This window comes from Trichechus manatus, unplaced genomic scaffold, assembly GCF_000243295.1.
Source record: "Trichechus manatus latirostris isolate Lorelei unplaced genomic scaffold, TriManLat1.0 scaffold00061, whole genome shotgun sequence".
Taxonomy (NCBI): domain Eukaryota; kingdom Metazoa; phylum Chordata; class Mammalia; order Sirenia; family Trichechidae; genus Trichechus; species Trichechus manatus.
In genome coordinates, this window is record NW_004443997.1 from 13,843,016 (window position 1) to 13,864,129 (window position 21,114).

A 21,114-nucleotide genomic window follows, 5' to 3' on the forward strand; every position below is an offset into this window, starting at 1 on the left:
TAGTAACTGTTAAATGAGAAACTATTTTGTTCTGTAAGCCTTCATCTTAAGTGAGAATAACAGCACAATTGGAAGAGTGTAGTCAATGTCACTGAACTGTGCATGTAGAAATATTTGAAATGGTGTATCTTTGGTTATGTGTATTTTTACCAAAAAAAAAAAAAAAGTTTGAGAATTTAGAGGGTTAATATATTGTGGGGTTGTTAACCAATGTCATAAAACAACATGTGTACTACTGTTTCAGGAGAAACTATTTTTTCTGTAAGCCTTCACCTGAAGTACAATAAAATATAAAAAAAAAGAAAAAGGTATTATGAAAAAAAAATGCATAATACTCAAGGCAGACATTTTTTACTAGTTAAGCTAAACTATTGTTTGGTTTTAAGAAGAATTCAGGGCATATTTCTGGTTTAAGGTTAAAAGATTATCTCCAGGCAATAGTTTCAGGGGTTCATCCAACCTTCATGGCTCCACAAAATCTGGAGTCCATGAAAATTTGGAATTCTGTTCTCCATTTTCCTCCTTTTGATCAGGATTCTTCTACAGAATCTTTGATCAAAATGTTCAGTAATGGTAGCCGGGCACCATCTAGTTCTTCTGGTCTCATGGCAAAGGAGGCAGTTAGTTATTCATGGAGGCATTTAGCCACACATTGCATATCCTCCTCCTATTCCTGACTCTCCTTCTTCCTCTGTTGCTCCAGGTGAATTGAGATCAATTGTCATGCCTTGGATGGCCACTTGCAAGCTTTTAAGACCCCATATAATAAACTAGGAGGTAGAACAGAAACATCAAACGTGTCATTAGGCCAATTAACTGGGATGTTCCATAAAACCATGACCCTAAACCTCCAAACCAAGGAACCAAATCCCATTAGGTTTTTGGTTGTAAATAAGCAGTCTCAGCAGCTACTCTTTTTTTCTCCATAGGGTTTTCAATGGTTGATCTTTTGGAAGTAGACTGCCAGGCTTTCTTCCCCTATCTTGACTTCTAAGAACACAGATTTATTTTTCCTTAATTGAGGTGAAATTCACATAACATAAACTTCACCATTTTAAAGTGAACAGTTCAGTGGCATTTAGTACATTCACAATGTTGTGCGACCACCACTTCTATTCAAATGTTCCAGCACATTTTCATCCCCCCAAATGGAAACCTCAGACCCGTTAAAGTAATAACTCCTCATTTCCCCCTCCCACCAGCTCCTGACAATCACCAATTTGCTTTCTGTCTCTACAGATTTGCCTGTTCTGGACATTGCATATAAATGGGATCATATAATACGTGGTATTTTGTGTATATCTTCTTTTACTTAGCATGATGTTTTTGTACCAGAACTTCATTCCCTTTTACAGCTAAATAATATTCTATTATATGGATAGACCACATTTTGTTTATCCATTTGTCCGTTGATGGACACTTGGCTTATTTCCACCTTTTGGCTATTGTGAATAGTGCTAACAGATTAATTTTTGCCTGTTTTATATTTGATGTAACTGGAATTATGAAGTATGTGCTCTTTTGTGACTGCCTTTTGTTCAGTCAAGTTTTTGAAGTTGACTGAGCCATTTTAGGGGGAGAACATTTGCAGTCTTTCCTCAATGCCATCTGGCAACAGAGAGCACTAGGCGCCTTCCATCCTTTGTGGCACTGGATGGGGGTCTTGGCAGGCAGGATGCTGGCTCTCCAGGGAAGCCCAGATGTGAGATCTCACCAGGAGCTCCCAAAAACAGGCTCCACAGGTGACATCAGAAGGCGGTGGGGAAAGATGGAATGTGTGGCATGGGGACGCATCTCACCAGACTGGGCCTAGATACTCTCACCCATGCAGAGCTGGGCCTTACCCAGGTATCCAGGCCTGACCCCAGACACTGCTGTGAGGAAGCCCCTGTGTAACAGTCCTAATAGCAGTTGTCGTTAATTATTCAATTATGGAGCCCAAGTGTTTCTTACCTGGTGCTTCAATTAATTGCTTGTAAACACTCAGGAAAGCGGCCTCAGCCTCCTGACTTCTCTTACTAAGGGCCACCACCTTTGGAAACAACAAGAGAAAGAATCACATGTAACCATGGGGTCCAGGTCTGCAAGCAAATTTGGATCATTTTCTACGTGTACAAATGTGGAATGGGGGCAGGAGAGTGCGGGGACGGGAAATGCAGGCAAAAATATGACTCAGGAGTTATAAACCCTGGCTTCAAATCCCAGCTCCACTGTGTCCCAGCTGTGTGACCTTGGGCAAGCCACTGCCCCTCTCTGATCCTCAGTTTCCTTATGTGTAAAATGGGGATAATAACAGACTCCACTTCCTAGGCCTGTTGTAGCGATTAAATGAAACTGCATATAAGCGCTTAGCACAGGGCCTGGCACACAGTAAGCTATCAGTAGGTATTATTATTATTAAAGGCAACGTTGAAAGTGCAAATATAAGACATTTTGGGGGAAAGTGGAACACATTTGAAGGAAACTTCTTGCTACTAAAAATTTAAAAAAATTGTTGAAGTTCTTACAAGACATCAAGTAGCTTCAACAAATCCCAGAGGGTAAGAGAGTTATGTGAAACTGTTCCCAACATACCAAAGATGCTCAGAAAGTAAATTCTTGACTGAATGAATAAATGAATGACTGGATAACTCAAGTGGTGAAGAGCTATGTTCACATAATCATTCTCTTGCTCATGGAGGTTCTTGTCGGTCAGTGAGAACTGGCGAGATCCTGGGGACAAGCCCTCAACATGTGGGTGAGTCTCTCTCGAAGGGCTTGGTGGGGCTCAGAATCTCACTGCTTGGTGCCTAGAGAGGAATTTCCAGGCTCCGGCCTCACAGCTGCCCTCTTCCTGGAACTCTGCTCTTGGTGGACCAGTCTCCTTGGAAAAGTCTTGGGCCTCCGCTGGCCGAAGTGAGCTCCTGACACCTACAGGTCACTATCTCTACAAATCATCCCTACAAATGCAAGGACACTCGGCTGTATGTTCCTCTTTGGGTTTTATTCTCCCTGGTACTGACACACCTTTCTCTCTGACACCAACTTCCTCAACAATGAATCTACTCAGAGCATCTACCTCTTAATTTCTCTCTTTCAACTCAAGAAAAGGTTTAAACACAGAAGAAAACATTCTTTGATGGTTACGAGGGTGGGGAAGGAGGGTGAGGGTTATTTACTAACTAGATAGTAAACAAGAATTATCTCGGGTGAAGAGAAGGAAATCAACACAACTGGACTAAACCAAAGCTAAGAAGTTTCCTGAATACAATCAAACACTTTGAGGGACAGAGTAGCAGGGGTAGGGGTCTGGGGACCATGCTTTCAGGGGACATCTAGGTCAACTGGCATAACAAAGTTTACTAAGAAAATGTTCTGCATCCTACTTTGGTGAGTGGCATCTGGGGTCTTAAAAGCTTGCAAGTGGCCATCTAAGATGCATCAATTGGTCCCAACCACCTGGAGTAAAGGAGAATGAAGAACACCAAAGACACAAGGAAAGTATCAGCCCAAGAGACAGAAAGGGCCACATAAACCAGACACTTCATTAGCCTGAGACCAGAAAAACTAGACAGTATCCGGCTACTACTGATGACCGCCCTGACAGGGAACACAACAGCGTCCCAGATGGAGCAGGAGAAAAGTGGGGTGCAGAACTCAAATTCTAGTAAGAAGACCAGACTTAATGGTCTGAGACTGGAGGAACCCCAGAAAGCATGGCCCCTGGATTCTCTATCAGCCCAGAACTAAAACAATTTCCAAGGCCAACTCTTCAGACAAGGATTGGACTGGATTGTGGGACATAAAGGGATTCTCTTGAGGAGTGTGCCTCTTAGCTCAAGTAGATACAGGAGACTAAATGGGCAGCTTCTGTCTGCAGGTGAGATGCGAAGGCAGAGAGGGTTAGGAGCTGGTTGAATGGACATGGGGAATCAGGGGTGGAAAGGAGGAATGTGCTGTCACAGTATGGGGAGAGCAATTAGAGTCACATAACAATGTATGCATAATTTTTTCAGGGGAAAAAATTTAAAAAAAAATTAATTTCTCTCTTTCAGATTTGGAAGGCACCCTGGTGGCACAGTGGGTTAGGAGCTTGGCTGATAACCAAAAGGTTGGTGGTTCGAACCCAGTAGCCGCTCCATGGCAGAAAGATGTGGCAATATGCTTCCATAAAGATTTACAGCCTTGGAAACCCTCTGGGGCAGTTCTACTCTGTCCTATAGGGTCGCTATGAGTCGGAATGGACTTGATGGCAATGCGCTTGGTGGTTTTTTGGTTCAGAGTTGGGCTTTGCTCATAAGTTCCAGTGGTGCTGGTTGGGGGAGAAGGAGGGAATCTGTTATCAAATTCCTCCCCCAGCATGTAAGCTCTGTGAGCACAGAGTCTGGCACACAGTAGGTTTTCAGCATGGTTTACTGAATGAACAAATCCAGGTGATTTGCATCAATTCTGGGTCCTGTCTGTGACACTACTTTGGAGTCTCATCTTTACTTCCTGACAGCTGGGGCCATTTCTGAGATGATCTGTTCACAGAGGTAGCTGATCCAGGTGGTTACCAGCACAGACGCAGGAACCAGGCCGCCTGGGTTCAAATCCCAGCTCTGCCACTTACTCACTGTGTGTCCTTGGGCAGGTAACCAAAAAAAAAAAAAAAAAAAAAAACAACCAAACCCACTGCCATTGAGTCGATTCCGACTCACAGCCACCCTATAGGACCAAGTACAACTGCCGCATAGAGTTTCCAAGGAGTGCCTGGCGGATTCGAACTGCCAACCTTTTGGTTAGCAGCCATAGCTCTTAACCACTACGCCACCAGGGTTGGTCACTTAAATTTCAGTGGCTCTATTTCCCCATTGGTGGTGCAAACAGTGAAGCACTTGGCTGCTAACTGAAAGTAGGACGTTTGAACCCACCCAGAGGCTCTGTAGGAGAAAGACCCGACCATCTGCTCCCATAAAGATTACAGGCAAGAAGACCCTATGGGGCAGTTCTACCCTATCACATGGGGTTGCTATGAGTTGGAATTGACTTGATGGCACCCAACAACTACAACAAAATCTCCCCACCTGTGAAATAGAGATCTTAATATAACAGTGTCCCTCAAAGGGTTGCTGGGAGGATCAAATGATTTAATACACATAAAGCCCTTTGAAAATCTGCTGGTACACATTAAGGTCCGTAAATATGTTTCCTCTTGGTACGATCAACCCCCTCCTTCTTGACTGGATAGCGAGAGGGTTTCTGCCCCAGTGCTGGGTGAGAGCTGTGCTTGTCTCTGGTGTCTTACAAAGACCGTCTGAGGAGGCTCCACTTCCTCATCCACTGCGATGCACTCTGGGAAGAAGAGCTGGAGAACCCTCGCAGTTCCTCTAAGTTTGTGCCACCCAAATGGCAGCTGTGAGCCACATGTGCTACTGAGTCCAAATGTGGCGAGCCCAAGTCAAGATGTGCTGTGAGTATAAAATACACACCGGATTTCTAAGACTCAGTATGAAGAAAGAATGTATAATTTTTCATTAAATTTGTTTTATATTGATTACATGTTGAAATGATAATATTTTGAATATACTGGGTGAAATAAAACATATTAAAATTCGTTTAACCTGTTTCTTTTTACTTTTTTAAAGTGTGGCTACTAGAAAATGTAAAATTACATCAATGGATCACATTTTATTCCTATTGGACAGCGTGGCTTGAAGGTTTTACAAGGCCCATACAGAATTTGCTATTTGAGAGAGGTGGAGAGAAAGGTACGGTGGATGTTGAACATGTGGTTTTAAAAAAAGGTCAGTTACCAAAGCTCCTTACGCTCTCTCGTTGTTATTCTGAGAACAGTCCCCGGTCTCCCCCTGGCCGGGATGAATGACGGCCTCTCACTCACTCGACAAGAATTTTCCGAGCAACTACCGGCCAGTGGGGAGATCGACATTAAAGCAGAGTTCCCAGATAATTCATTAATTACAAGTGCTGAACGCTTCAAAGGAAAAATGCAGGGGGCTTTGAGAGTGTGTAAGCAGGGGGACGCTGACCTAGTTTGGTAGGTGGAACGTCAGGAACCATTTCTCTGAGAAGAGGAAGAAAAGCGGGTGGAGGGGGAGGGAGAGAGGGAGAAAGAATGTTCTAGAATCTAGGCAAAGGGAAAAATCACTAAGTGCAGGCAGATTTTTATTCTTACTGAGATGAACAAGACACAATTCCTGCTCTGGGGACTCTTGGTTGAGTGGAAGACAAAGCTACTTTCACGAGGAACCAACCAGAACGCAAACACTGGGGTCTCCTGTGAGGAGCGTGCAGAGGGAGGAATTATTCAGAGCTGGGGGTGGGGGGCATCTCTGATGGGTTAACAACAATAATAATACTGATACATATGATTTAGAACATTTACCATGTGCCAGACGCTCTTACTATTCAAGATCATCTCTCTCCATTGACATACCAATCTCTGAAGGTAGCTGCTGCCATACTCATTGTATGGATGAGGAAACCCAGACTTAGTGAGGTTAAGAAACCTGCCCAAGGTCACCCAGTTAGTAAAGGGCAGAGCCAGGATTCACACCATTTTTCGGGGTTCAAATCGCTGTTCTGAATCCAGACACTGGCCCCCTTTCTTCTGGAGAAAAAAAGCATCCCAGTCCGTGGGGCCAGCCATTCAGACCCCATGAGGACACAAATGACTCGCTAAGTCACCCACGGCTGCACCAGGGCAGGGGCTGCTGTGTTGCCCACCTGGCATCCGAGAAAGCAACGAGAAACAAAAGCAGTTCATCTCACGACTCCTAGATGGAGAATTATCAAAGATGAACCAGCAGAAAGCCCAGATGCCCCACTTTATAGTCATCTATGCAGAGCACATGTGGTGGCCGGAGTTTGGGGAAAGGCACAGAATGTTCCATTGGCTTCTAAAGAGGAATTATGGGCAGGGGTGGGGGCAGGTGCCCAAAAGATTTCTTTAATGTTCCCCATCCCTCCCCACTGCACCCTCTACTTACTCTTCACAGCGCTTATCAGTCTGTAATGGTGTTTTTATCTGTGACTATGTCTTTAAAATGTGGGCCTGCCCCACTATAACTGTGCTGTCCTATATGGTAGCTGCTAGCCACATGTGGCCATTGAGCACTTGAAATGTGACTATTCCAAGTTGAGATAGGCTGTAAATTTAAAATATGGGATTTGGAAGACTTAAGAGTGAAAAAAGGAATATAAAATTATCTCAATAATTTTTCATACTGATTACATGTTGAAATGATAACGTTGTGGCTATACTGAGTTAAATAAAATATATTATTAAAATTACATTTATCTGTTTCTTTTTACTTTATTTAATGTGGCTACTAGAAAAATTTGATTATATATGTGGCTTGCATTATATTTCTATTGAACAGTGCTGGACTAGACCAAGGGACTATAGCCCTTGGGCCAAATCTGGCCCTCTACTTGTTTGTGTAAATAAAGCTTTATTGAAACACAGCCATGCCAATTTTACATATTGTCTATGGCTGCTTTTACGATACAATGGCAGAGTTGAGTAGTTGCGACAGAGACGCTGTGGCCTGCAAAGTATTTACTATCTGGCCCTTTACAGCAAAAATTTGCAGATGCCTGCTTTAGAGGTTCATCTAACGGCTGGATAATATTTTCAAAAGCAGAGATCGAAAAACATTCTGGAATGGCACTCAGCTTCAATCCATTCATATTTACAGCTTCCCATAGTAAATATGACTCTCAAAGACACTATCCATTTGGATGTCCTGCCTCCTTCAGTCTTGTTTTAGAGCAATGACCTTGTCTGCTTCTCGAAGGCCAGGGCCCTAAATTCCTGTTTGTGTCTAAGCCCTACCCAGTGCTGGGCCTAATGTCACTAAGCATCTCTCTGCCTCGGTTTGTTCATCCATCAAGTGGGATGAATAATCTTCACCTGCCTCTCCAAGAAGCCTGTTGGGGTGGAATGAGCTAGTATGTGGCAAAGAGTCCCAAGGAAGCCGGCAAAAAGCTTTCTAATACATAATTGTTCTCTAAGCACACATGATGTCTCTCCTCCAAGGTCTGCAATTCTAACGCATTTCATCCACATTCCCAGAGCAGGTGAATTCAGCATAGCTAAAAGGCCACGTGTTTCGGCCTCATGGCTGTGCCCTACCACACAAAGAGGCAGAAGAAAAACGTCCAGAACCGTGGATTTGCCTTGTGACAGGCAGAGCTTTGAAGGCCATCTGGGGAAGGAGGAGGAGGAGAAGGAGGTGGCGGCCAGCTAGAGACACTCTCAAGAAGGTCGCCATCAGAAATAGCTCAGCGTCTGACGGCGCACACGGCATTTACACCTCCTGCTGTAATATACCGGATGAAAATGCATTTGGTCCCCTGAGTGTGAAAGTAACGGGTGTAGAGCCGGCCAGACCTGGAAAGGTAAAAGGCTCTTGTAGCTGCCTAGCTCTTGTCTGTCAGGCAGTTAAAAATGGCAAATTTGAGGGTCCCAAGGCTGTGCTTCCATAAGCTGTCTGAGATAATGGTGACCATACCTAGTGGCTATTGAGAACTGCTCCATTCCAGGCTCATGGTTAGAGCTTCCGGAAACTTAATACTCTGTGCTTTATCTTCTGAATCTGCCCAAGGACTCTAAGACCTGAGTGCTATTATTGCTCCATTCTACCAAGGAAGGAACTGAGGTTCAGGGAAGCTAAACTGCTTGGCCCAGATGACAGGACTAGTTAGTGGTCGACCCCCAGGGGTGGTATTCAAGCCCAGGTCCTCATGAGATTTGCTCTCTGTGCACCCCCTCCCCCCAGCTCTCCATGACCCACCTCCCAGAGCCCACACTCAAAACTAGAACCTAATGCTTCTGCAAGTGTGTTACACAATCCTTTACACTCTGTGAATCTGGACGGAGTATATTAGCACACTGAATGCTCTGACAAGACCTGCAGGAAAAAGTCCTCTTCAGTTCAGTCTAACCTGGTGTTTCCCCAAATGCATTTGGCCACAGAACTTTTTTCTTCATGGAATACACCTGGATTCTGGGTTCTGTGGGGCACATTTTGAGAAGAGTTCCCCCCACCATGGGGTCCTGGGCTCTGGGGAGGGTAGGGTGTGATGGTTCTGGGAGTTTCTGATATGGCAGGAATTCTGGAAGAAACTGAAGACTGATGGGCAGTGAGAGGAGGCTGGGTCCTGAGAGGGTCTCAGAATTAGCACCCTGAGGAGACACAGGGGATGAGATCTGGGGACACAGGAGTCAGCCTGGGAGTGGTGCCCTCTGATGTCTTTGGAAGCCTGGTTCTCCCTCTGGGGCCTGTAGATGGTGGGGGGTGGGGTGCAGCATAGAGATCAAAAGGGGTAAGAATTAGGGGGCACGGACAGGAAAGGGGTCACAGGGAGTGAGGGAGGTCATGGAGATCCAGGGGGTACAGAGTGAGGGGGCTTCACAGAGTGTGTAGGGATACAGTGATGGAGGGGAGCACGGAAAAGGGGGTTGTGGAGAGCTGGGGGCAGAGACAGTGAGGGGGGTCAAAGAGAGCTGAGGGGGGCACAGACAAGGAGGGCAGCATAGAATGGGGATTCAGAGTGAAGGGGGAGCACAGAGTTGGGACATGGAGCCCAAGGGGGGCACAGACAGTGAGAAGGTGCAGAGAATGAAGGGGCATGGGGAGTTGGTAGGAGGGCAGGGTCTGTAGCTGTGGAGAGGAGCAGGGGGGTGACATACTCAGAAGTGCTGGAGGGGAGCGGGCTTGAGGGATGCTTAGGGACTGCTGCAGGGGCCAGGTGGGAGGTGATAGGCTCATGTCTGGGGTGGTGCTGGAGAGGGGGAAGAGGATGGATTCAAGATGACTAGGAGGTAAATTTCTGATCCGGGATGCAGTTGGGGCTGAAGGAGGGAGGCGGGTGGGGCAGGAACAGACTCAGGTGGACCCACCCCAGGAGAGGTCTGCACACAGCTGAAGATCTTTCTGGGTATAGTGTTGAGAGGAATAGATGTGTTCTGGGTTATAAAGACTCTAGAGGTGAGGGTGGACCGGGGTAGGGGTAGGGTGGAAACTTCCAGGAGGTTCAATTTTAGAAAGAATTTTCTAATAATGGCACCTGACTCAAAATGGGCTGCCTTATGAGGTAGTGAGCTCCGCATCATGAGAGGCATCCAAGTGCATTACTATCCATCTGTGAGGCTGTAAGGTTCTTGGGGAAACCTGTACATGGGTGAGGTCTGGCTAGACTCTTCAGAAGGTTCATGTTATGGATTGAATTATGTCCCCCCAGAATATGTGCTGTAAATCTTAACCTCTATGCCTGTAGTTACAAACCATTTAGTAATGGGTTGTCTTTGTTAGAATGAGGCAGGATTAGTGTAGGGTGTATCCTGAGTCAATCTCTTTTGAGATATAAAAGAGATTAAACAAGCCAGCAGAGCAGATATGGGGAAGACAGATGCCAAGCTATATGAAGATCTTCAAGTAACCAAGAAACAAGTTGAAGGGACAAGGACGTTCCTCCAGAGCCAACAGAGAGAGAAAGCCTTCCCCCAGAACCAGCGCCCTGAATTCGGACTTCTAGCCTCCTAAACTGTGAGAAAATAAATTTCTGTTAAAGCCATCCACTTGTGGTATTTCTGTTATAGGCGCACTAGATAACTAAGATAGTTCACTTCTTACTCTACGTGCCTATGTGATAGATCCTTTTCTTTATAGTAACGTTCTGATTTCCTACCATCTGTAAAATGGGGATAGTAATAAATACCTTTTTGGGCTTATGTGAGAATGATTATTATCAACAATAACAGTAGCTATTGAGCACTGACTCTGTGCCAGGCACTGTGCTAAGCATGTGACGCGTATTAACTCACTTAATTCTTAGGACCCCATGAGGGAGGGGTCTCCCCATCCCCATTTAACAGATGAAGACACTGAGGCACAGAAGGTGATGTGTCCTCATTATGGGGAGCTGGTTCAAGTCCCAGCTTTGTCTGACTCTAGAGTCCATGCTTCTATCTCCCACTCCGGACTGACTCGCTGATGGGGGGTCTGGTGGACGGAACTAGGGAAAATCTGACAGCTCTGGAGCGGGATGGCAGGCAGGGGGCCGGGAGGCCAGCAGGAGCGGGGAGGCCAGGAGAAGCAGAGCGCCCGGGTCTACACCAGGAACCGATCTAACCGCCTCTGTCTCTGCCGGCCTCAGTGTTTGCCGGGGGCCTCGTTCTCGGGAGAGCACTAAGACCCTCTTTGTGATAAATCATCGATGTAGCTGAGCAAATGAAAATTACAATTTAATGCTGGGGCTTAAATAAGAAATAAGAGTTTGACTTGTTTTTGGTAGCTGTTGTTGATCTGTGCTCTCTCGGCTCCTGCCTGAATGGGCAGAAGGCTGAGGCCCTCTCTGGCCTGCTGAGGTTGGGGGACATCCCCTGGAGGGTCACCTGGGAGTCCCACAGAGGCCCTGGCTCCACCCTCTGCCCCCGTCCTCCCCCCAGGAGCCAGCACCACCCAGCTGTAGAGACTGGATGGGACAGAATCAAAGCATTTGGCCACTTCTCACCGTTCTGAATTCTCAGGTAGTCATTTTGAATTCTCAGGTGTAATTCACTGTTTTGAATTCTCAAGTGTAAATCATGATTTCATGGATGTAAATTATGAATTCATAGGTGTAAATTACTAATGCATTTTGAATTCTCAGGTTTAAGTCACTAATTTTCTTGAATTCTTGGGTGTAAACCACTAATTCCTTTTGAATTCTCAGGCATGGATCATGATGAATTCATTTTGAATTCTCACATGTAAATCACCAATTCCTCTTGAATTCTCAGTTGTAAATCACTAATTCAAATTCAGAGCTTGAGCTCACAGGCCCCCTGCTCCCAGGGGTGTGGGCCCTCGAGGATGATGGACGCAGGAGGGCGCACAGTAACAGCAGGTGGTGTTCACTGAGCAACTACAATGCGCACCAGAGGGGGGTCGTCCTGCCCCCTCCCCACCCCTCAAACACATACTGAGTACTTCACATGCATCAACTCACTCAACCCTTGCAAAATCCCCCTGAGGCAGCTTCTATGGTTAGCCCCATTTTATAGACGAGAAAACTGAGGCACAGAGAAGTTAAAAAGTCAGCAAGGGAGCAGCAGATGTCACGAGAGGCATAGGGTTTGGGCAGCTTGCCTTCTTAGGACTGAAATGCTGCTCTAGTAGGAGGCAGGAGAAGCCAGCAGGCTGGGGGGCCTGGGATAAAAATGTACTCAGGGCCCTTTGACCAAGAGGATGGACAGATGGTGTGCTTTCACGGAGGCCTCGTGACAGATACCAAATGAGGAAAAGAGCTGTTTGATAGAAGAGGTCTCAGATTTCAGAAACCGAGCCCTTCCATCGGGCTACCTCTCCCTGTGCCCCCAACCAGTCTCCACTGTTCTGATGAGCCCAGCGGCGGGCCGGGGAGCAACCCAGGCCTGCCTGGCTTCAGAGCTGCCTTTCTAAGCTGGGGTTCTCCAGCTCTTGGTTCTAAGCCCCACAAGGGCAGGACTGTCTTGTTTACTGCTGTGTCGCCATGCCCAGCCTTGTGCACAGTAGGTGATCAAGAGATGTCTGCTGAAGGACGGGGGTTACTGTCTGTGTGTCATCCTTGGGGTAATCCTAAGACTGGAGATGGACTGGCAGAAGTGTGGGTCCCTCCTCAGAGATGCCAGGAAAAGCACCCTGATTTGAACTTGTATCTTATATGAAGGAGTGTTGGGCTCGGTCCTCAGCGAGAAGAGCCCAGCCTCCTCTGAACTTATGGCATCTGTCCACATTGGATAATGGCACAGCTGGACTGATGTAAACTTTGTGTCTGGACATTGGTCCATTTTCCTAACTGGTCTGTGAGTATCTGAAGGGCAGGGGCTGGTTTTTTTTTTTTTTTTTTAAACAGAATAGAATAACGTATGCAAAGTGCTAAAACTGTGTCTGACCCAACAGAGATGTCCAATAAATTCATTTTCTCAACACATACTAGTCGAGCATGTCCTAGGGGTGGGTGCTGTTCTGGGCACTGGGCACTCAGCACCAAGCAAGACTGACTCAAACTCCTGCACTGTGGAGCTGACACTTCTAGTGGCAGAGGTGGCGATATAGAATGTGGGGAAGTGATCAAGTGCAAGGGTGGAAAATAAAGCAGGGAGGGGGCTAAGAGTTGGGGTGGGGAGTGTGTGCTGCATAATGGGGTCTCTTGAGAAGGGGACTCTTGGGCAGACTTGCAGGAGAGGAGGAAGTCAATCATGTGGAGATCTGAAGGATAAGTTGTTCCAGGCAGAGTGAACAGCAGGTGCAAAGGCCCTGGGGCAGAGTGTATTTAGCTTGTTTGAGCAACAGCAAAGAGGCCAGTGTGGTGGGAGAAGATGAGAGAAAGGGAGAGGGTAGGAGAGGTGAAGGAAGGGCAGGGTTGTGCTCTGTGGGCCATTGTGAGACGTGGGCTTTCTCTCTGAGTGGGATGAGGAGCCATGACAGGGTTTTGAGCAGAGGAGGGACACAGTCTGACACAGGTTTTACCAGCAGCCGTCTGGCTGGACTAAGAGGCAGGGTGGAAGCAGGGAGACCAGGGAGTGACTACTGCAAGTATAGTCCTGGCATGGGACGATGGCAGCTTGGAGCAGGGAGGTGGCTGTGGACAGGCAGACGTGCTTGGATTCTGGATGTGTTCTGAAGGTGGAGCCACAGGATTTGCTTCTTGGGAACACGGACTGGAACAAGAGGAAGAGACGAATCGAGGATGGCTCCACAGTTTGGGGCTGGGACGACTGGATCTGTTAAATGGCTGCTGCTAGGCATGGGGTGGACCCTTTGTCAATGCTGAGTCCATGAACCCACAAAGGAGATAAGGAAGGAATTTAAGCAGCCCTCTGAGCTAACCCTTCTGAACCAAAAGTCAAGAAGGATGGCCAAGAATGACATCCTCCAGGAAACCCAAATGAAGTCCGGAGTAGGGTGGGCCCTAATCCAGTATAAGCGCTGTCCTTACAAAAGAGGAGAAGACACAGAGGGAAGACAGCCATGTGATGACCAAGGCACAGACCGGAGTGATGAATCTACAAAGCAAGAACATGGAGGATTGCTGGCAGCCACCAGAGGCTGGAAGAGGCAAGGAAGGCTCTTCCCTAGAGCCTTCAGAGGGAGCCCGGCCCTGCCGATACCCTGATTTCAGACCTCCGGCTTCCAGAACTGTGAGAGAATGTTAATGACTGAAGGCCCTTTCTAACTCAGCTGTGCAATGATCCTAATTTTGCCAAGCAGACAGACAGACGGACACTGTCCTCTGCATACACTGACCCTGCTCCTCCTTCCCCTGGGATTTTAATCAAAGGCCCAGCAAGGCCTAGAAAACCCACCCAGGTTCCGCCTGAGGCCTGAGGGGTGGGCATGCTTGAAGAGCATGAGGCAGGGGAGGAAAACACCATGCAATTTTATTCTAATATTTGTAATTATTCCCAGGCTAAAAATAAGGCACAGAGCAAAGTGTTTTCAAATGTCGGCATTAATGAACACTTCTTATCCAACATAATACAGGCCCCCAAATGCATTTATGTCAGGCACACTGATACTGCGTGCGCAGTGGCGCTCCGTGCAGGGCTGCCTTTCATGGCTCCGAAGCAGCGCAAAAATAAAATGTCCCGTAAGCCAGGGCTGGCAGGCCTGCTATTAGCAACAGTATAATCATCAATTACGTCCAGTCACAAACTACTGATTTTATAATTATTGAATGAAGTTCTAACTTCTCACCTCCGCTCAGTGGCAACTAATATAATCTCTCCGTTCGAAAAGGAAGCGTTTTCCTTTTCCCCTTTTCCTCTCACTCTCTCTCTTCTGGGGGAGATTTTTTTTCCAGGCCTCCAAATAAGACTGAATTTAAATTGCTTGTCACTCAAAACAAAGGCGAACCACTCATTAGTAATTCACCAGCCACCTGAACAGACTGCCTGTTTTCCTCTAAGCATCCACGCACTGAAGCACACAGATCATTTTTCTATTGTTAAAATTGTATAAGCCAGGGCTTTTTTTAGCAGCGAATACACAATTTCACTTCTCTTCCAAGGGCTCCAGGCATAAAAGGGACAGAAGGCTTTCTTTAGTGCTGTACAAATAAATTTTGCTTTGGGGGTATTAAAAAAAACAACGATATGCTCATATAACCAGACGAAAAGCAATCAATTATTCGCCGAGGCTGTGTATGTGTGCGGACAGGACAAGAGGTGTGTTTGCCGCCCTACCCAGAGTGGGGCAGGTGTCAGAAACTGGGTGATTGCGGTTCATTTGCATGGGCGCTGGAAGCATCTGTGGCCAATTTTCTCTTTTAGGGAACTGCGGACACCAGGAAGGCGGCTCCGCGCTGACTGGCTTGTGGCGGGCGGGGTCTGCCACACTGGAACCACCTCAGGAGTGGGAGGCTGTCCCCAGCCCTGACCTTGTTATTCCCACCAAGCAAAGACGTCAGCCATCTGACTTTCTGGCTACCTTATTCCAGAGGGACAAGCCACAGACAATTGCCACAAAAATCCCTCCAGATCCACTTTCTGCCTGACAAGTTGCCTTTCCGAGGCTCAACCTCCAAAGGTTAGGCTCTCTTTGCCAAGAGCTTATTTTTTCTGCATAACTGATTATAATCATAATACCTTCCCATTTTAACTGAGAGCTTTTTATAGCTGTTCAAAAAGTCGTTTTACGGGAATTAGTGCATCTGAGCCTCCAGACACTCCCAGGGTAGCCCTGGGTAGGGAGGATGGTTCTTGTTTCAGAGGCTCAGAGAGGCTAAGACAGTGGCTCCAAATTACACAGGAGGGGCTGAGGCAGGGTGTAAACGGGGGTCTGAGGACTCTGAGCCCTGAGCGGCAGGTAATTCGTATCTGGAAACCGGTGCAATCCTACCACCTGAGGTATGGGAGAGGCTTTTTTTCCCCTGTTGGGTAAATTAGAACAGACTCAAGTTCACTCCTAAAATGCCCCCTTTCCTCACCTGAATATTCCAAGTGGGAGAGAAAGGGGTGGGGTTCCTGCCAGCCCACCAGAAGATACTCATAAGCCATAGCTGGCCTTTTCTCTGCAGCAGCCCTGAGTACTAAGAAAGATTACTGATTGGCAGCGAAACTATTCTTCGTGATACTATGATGGGGGATACATGATGCTATGCATTTGTGAAAACCCACAGACCCGTACAACACAGAGTGAAACACTTTGCCGTCAAGTTGATTCCAACTCATGGCAACTCCATGTATTACAGAGTAGAATTGCTTTATAGCATTTTCTTGGCTGTAATTTTTACAGCAGCAGATCGCCAGGCCTTTCTTCTGGGGTGCTGTTGGGTGGGTCTGAACTGCCAACCTTTAGGTTAATAGTTGAGCGCAAACCGTTTGCACCACCATGTAAATACTGACTTCAGTAAATAACAATGTATCAACATCGGTTCATCAGCTATAACAAATATACCACACTGATGTAAGCTGTTAACAACAGGGGAAACTGTGTATGTGTGTGTGAGGAAGAGGACTACAAGGGAACTCTGTACTTTGTGGAGTCTCTGGGTGGTGCAAATGGTTACTAGGCTTGGCTGCTAACTGAAAGACTGGAGGTGTGAGTCCACCTGGAGGTGCCTTGGAAGAAACTCCTGGCAATCTACTTTCAAAAAATAAGTCATTGAGAGCCCTATGGAGCACAGTTCTACTCAGACACACATGGGCTCACCATGAGTTGAAGTCGACTCAACAGCAACTGGTTCTGTACTTTCTGTTCAACTTTTCTATAAACCTAAAACTGTTCTAAAAAATGAAGTCTATTAATAAGAAGAAAAATATTGAACACTTATAACACTTACTATGCACCAGGTGGAGCCCTGGTGGTGCAGTGGTTAAGAGCTATGGCTGCTAACCAAAAGGTTGGCAGTTCGAATCCACCAGCTGTTCCCTGGAAACCCTGGGGGGCAGTTCTACCCTGTCTATAGTTCTACATTGTCTATAGGCAATCGGTTTGGTTTTTTTTTGGGTTATGCATCAGGCACTGCTTTAAACATTTATCACATTAAGCCACTTAATCTATACAGCATCCTCATGAGGCTGTATTATTATCTTCCCCATTTTACAGATGGGGAAACCAAAGCCATGAGAGAGGTAAAGTGACATGCCCAAAGTCACACAGCAAGTGGCAGAGCCAGGATTCAAATCCCAGGAAGCCATGCTCCTGAGTCTGTGCTGGTAACTTTGAGTGTAATGGGATCACACACTGTCACAGGGTTGTCATCAAAGACTCCCCACCAACACCCCCACGGGATACTGTAGTGTGTGTGAGCATCACACCCTGCTCAGTCGCCCCAGGCGTTAGACTGGGGGCCATGAACAATGAGTGGAGGGCCAGATGCACCCCATGGACATATTTTCTTGTACCCCTTGTGCTTTAAAAATATTGGAGCCATCAAAATTCATCAAGTCATACACTTAAGATTTGTGCATTTTGTTGTTGTTGTTAGGTGCCATCGAGTCGGTTCTGACTCATAGCAACCCCATGTACAACAGAACGAAACACTGCCTGGTTCTGCACCAACCTCACAATTGTTGTTGTGTTTGAGCCCATTGTTGTAGCCGCTGTGTCAGTCCATCTCATTGAGGGTCTTCTTTTTTTCCGACTCTCTGCTTTACCAAGCATGATGTCCTTCTCCAGGGACTGGTACCTCCTGATAACATGTCCAAAGTATGTGAGACATAGTCTTGCCGTCCTTGCTTCTAAGGAGCATTCTGGTTGTGCATTTTTACTGTATGTAAATTATGCCTCAATAAAGTACTGTGAGGATGAAAATATGTGCATTTATATTGAGCCAGCATTTAAAAATCAGGAGAGTTCCAGATTGCTGGCTTCTCTGGGGAAATCAGAAGATCTGGCCACCCTGGGCCTGAATTTCTACCTGACAACCACTGCTTGGGGCTGAGTGGCAGCCACCTGAAACGGCTCGGGCCTGCAGTCCCCTGAGGCCCCCCCACGCCTGTGCAGCCCAAGTGAGGGCCTGTCTGGACCGCACAAGTATCAGTGTCTTCTCTGGTCTGGACCATGGATGCCTCATCTGTAAATGTAGCTGTTGTGGATTGAACTGTGTTCCCCCAAAAAGAAATGCTGAAGTCCTAATTCTCGGTACTGTGAATGTGACTCTGTTTGGAAATAGGGTCTTTGCAGGTGGAATTAGTTAACATGAGATCATACTGGCATGGGGTGGGCTCTAAATCCATTATGACTGGTGTCCTCATAAGAAGAGGAGAAGACAGAGAGTCAGACACAGAGGGAAGACTTGCCATCTGATGACAGAGGCAGAGACTGGAGCGATGCATCCACAAGCCAAGGAATGCCAGGAACCACCAGAGGCGGGAAGAGACAAGGGAGGATTCTCCCCTAGAGCCTTTAGAGGGAGCACGGCCCTGCTGATGCTCTGATTTCAGACTTCTGGGCTCCAGACTGTGACAGAATAAATTTCTGTTGCTTTGAGTCACCCAGTTTGTGCTACTTTGTTACACAGCCCATGAAAGTAATACCATATGATACCCGTTTCCCCTAGCTTTGCTTCTCCCAGCACATCCCACACCTCCTCTTCAAACAGTGAGCTCTGCAGGGCAGGCAGGCTCACACTGGTTCCACGCCCCACATCTAGGCTCCCGGGAGCCCCACACCGCTGGCAAACTGCCTTTCCAAATGGCAACAAACTCTCCATGTGAGCTCTTCACCCTGAATTCAGAAAGGGTTGTTGTCGTTAGGTGTCATCGAGTCCATTTCAACTCATAGCAACCCCATGAGACAGAGCAGAGCTGCCCCATAGGGTTTTCTAGGCTGTAATCTTTTTTTTTTTTTAATTACAAAAAATTTTGTTGTTGTTGTTAATATACACAGCAAAATATATACCAATTCAATGGTTTCTACATGTACCATTTACTGACGCTGATTACATTCTTCCTGTTGTACAACCACTCTCATCCTCCTTTTCTGAGTTGTTCTTCCCCCACTGTTATAAACTCACTGCCCTCTAAGGTTCCTATCTAATCTTTTGAGTTGCTGTTATCAATTTGTTCCCATATAGTTCTTAAAAGAGCATAATGCTCAAGGTAGACATTTTTTACTAGTTAAGCTAAGCTATTATTTGGTTTTAAGAAGACTTCAGAGGATATTTTTAATTTAAGGTTTAAAGATTATCTCAGAGCAATAGTTTGAGGGGTTCATCCAACCTTCATGGTCCAGTAAATCTGGAGTCTGTAAGAATTTAAAATTCTGTTCTGCATTTCCCCCCTTTTGATCCTGATTCTTCTATAGAGTCTTTGATCAAAACGTTCAGTAATGGTAGTCGGGCACTGTCTTAGTTATCTAATGCCGCTATAACAGAAATATCACAAGGGGATGGCTTTAACAAAGAGAAATTTATTCTCTCACAGTTTAGAAGGCTAGAAGTCCATATTCAGGGTGCCACCTCCAGGGGGAAGGCTCTCTGTGTTGGCTCTGGGGGAAGGTCCTTGTCGTCAGTCTTCCTCTGATTTAGCTTTTCAGCACAGGAACTCCGGGTCCAAAGGACGCGCTCTGCTTCTGGCGCTGCTTTCTTGGTGGTATAAGGTCCCCCATGTCTCTCTGCTTGCTTCTCTCTTTTATATCTCAAAAGAGATAGACTTAAGATACAACCTAATCTTGTAGATTTACTGCCTCATTATTATTAATATAACTGCCTCTAATTCTACCTCGTTAACATCACAGAGGCAGGATTTGTAACACAGAGGATAATCACATCAGATGACAAAATGCTGGACAACCACACAATACTGGGAATCATGGCCTAGTCAAGTTGACACATATTTTTGGGGGACACAATTCAATCCACGACAGGCACCATCCAGTTCTTCTGATTTCGTGGCAAAGGAGGCAGTTGTTCATGGAGGCAATTAGCCACACATTCCACATCCTCTTCCTATTCCTGACCCTCCTTCTTCCTCTGTTCCAGGTGAATAGAGACCAATTGTGCCTTGGATGGCCACTTGCAAGCTTTTATGACCCCAGGCATTACACAATGAACTAGAAGGTAGAACAGAACCACTAAACATGTTACTAGGCCAATTAACTAGGATGTCCCATGAAACCATGACCCTAAACTTCCAAACCAAGGAACTAAATCTCATGAGGTTTTTGGTTGTATATCAGCAGCCTCAGCAGCTACTTTTATTTTGTTGTTGTTGTAAATGTTATCTATCACACAACTTTTGCCAATTCAACTTTTTACAGGTATGCAACCTACTGATAGCAATTACAACAAATCAGCTGTGCAACTCTACCCTTAATCAATGTGATATTTCCATGACTATTAACCACCCCCCACCCCCACCCCTGGTAATCACCAATGAACTTTTTTCTCTATACATTTGCCTTTTCTTGTCTTCTTATATAAGTGAGGTCATACAATATTTGTCCTTTTGTGATTGGCTTACTTCACTTGTTTAATGTATTCTAGCTCCATCCATACTGTAGCCTGTATCAAGACTTCATTTCTCCAACTGGCTGAGTAGTATTCCTTTGTCTGGATGTACTACATTTTGTTTATCCATTCATCTGCTGACAGGCATTTAGACTGCTTCCAGTTTTTGGCTGTTGTGAATAGTGCTGCAGTGAACACTGGTGTTAGGCTATAATCTTTATGGGAGCAGATTGCCAGGTCTTTCTCCCCTGGAGCCACTGGTGGGTTCGAACCACAGTAAATTCTCCATGTGAGTTCTCCACCCTAAATGTGGAAAGGGTCAGCCCTCCCAAGTCGAGTCCACCTTGGCTTGGAGAAGAAGGGCCGCACAGAGCATCTGGCTGATCCTATACCTTCCTGGGCTGTGAGAAACCCATACACAAAGCTGAGCAAGACCCAGCAGGGTGAGGCATTCTGTGCATTTTAATGAGGGTGGGTGGAGTGAGGCGAGCCCCACTAAGAAAGGAGCCAGAAGAAAGAGGTAGGTGAATGCGGGTGGGGAGACGCACAGAGAACACATGCAGCTGGGTCTTAATAAAGGCCTGTGGATTCAAGGGAAGGTTGGGAAGAGTACGGGCTTTGGAGACAGGTCTGAGTGACTAAGATCTGAAATCTGGATCCCTGGCTATGTGAATTTAGGCAAGTCACTGAGCTTTCAGAGCCTCGACTTTA

General features: G+C 46.3%; 1 protein-coding gene across 1 annotated transcript in view; it reads right to left on the reverse strand.

The window, feature by feature from the left end:
- The window catches only part of CUX2 (cut like homeobox 2), a 163,068-nt gene that overhangs the window by 57,028 nt on the left and 84,926 nt on the right, over positions 1 to 21,114 (reverse strand). The window contains exon 5 of the mRNA XM_023733662.1: positions 1,954 to 2,032. Within this exon, the coding sequence (XP_023589430.1) occupies positions 1,954 to 2,032 (79 nt within the window). The remainder of the gene's footprint in view (positions 1 to 1,953; positions 2,033 to 21,114) is intronic.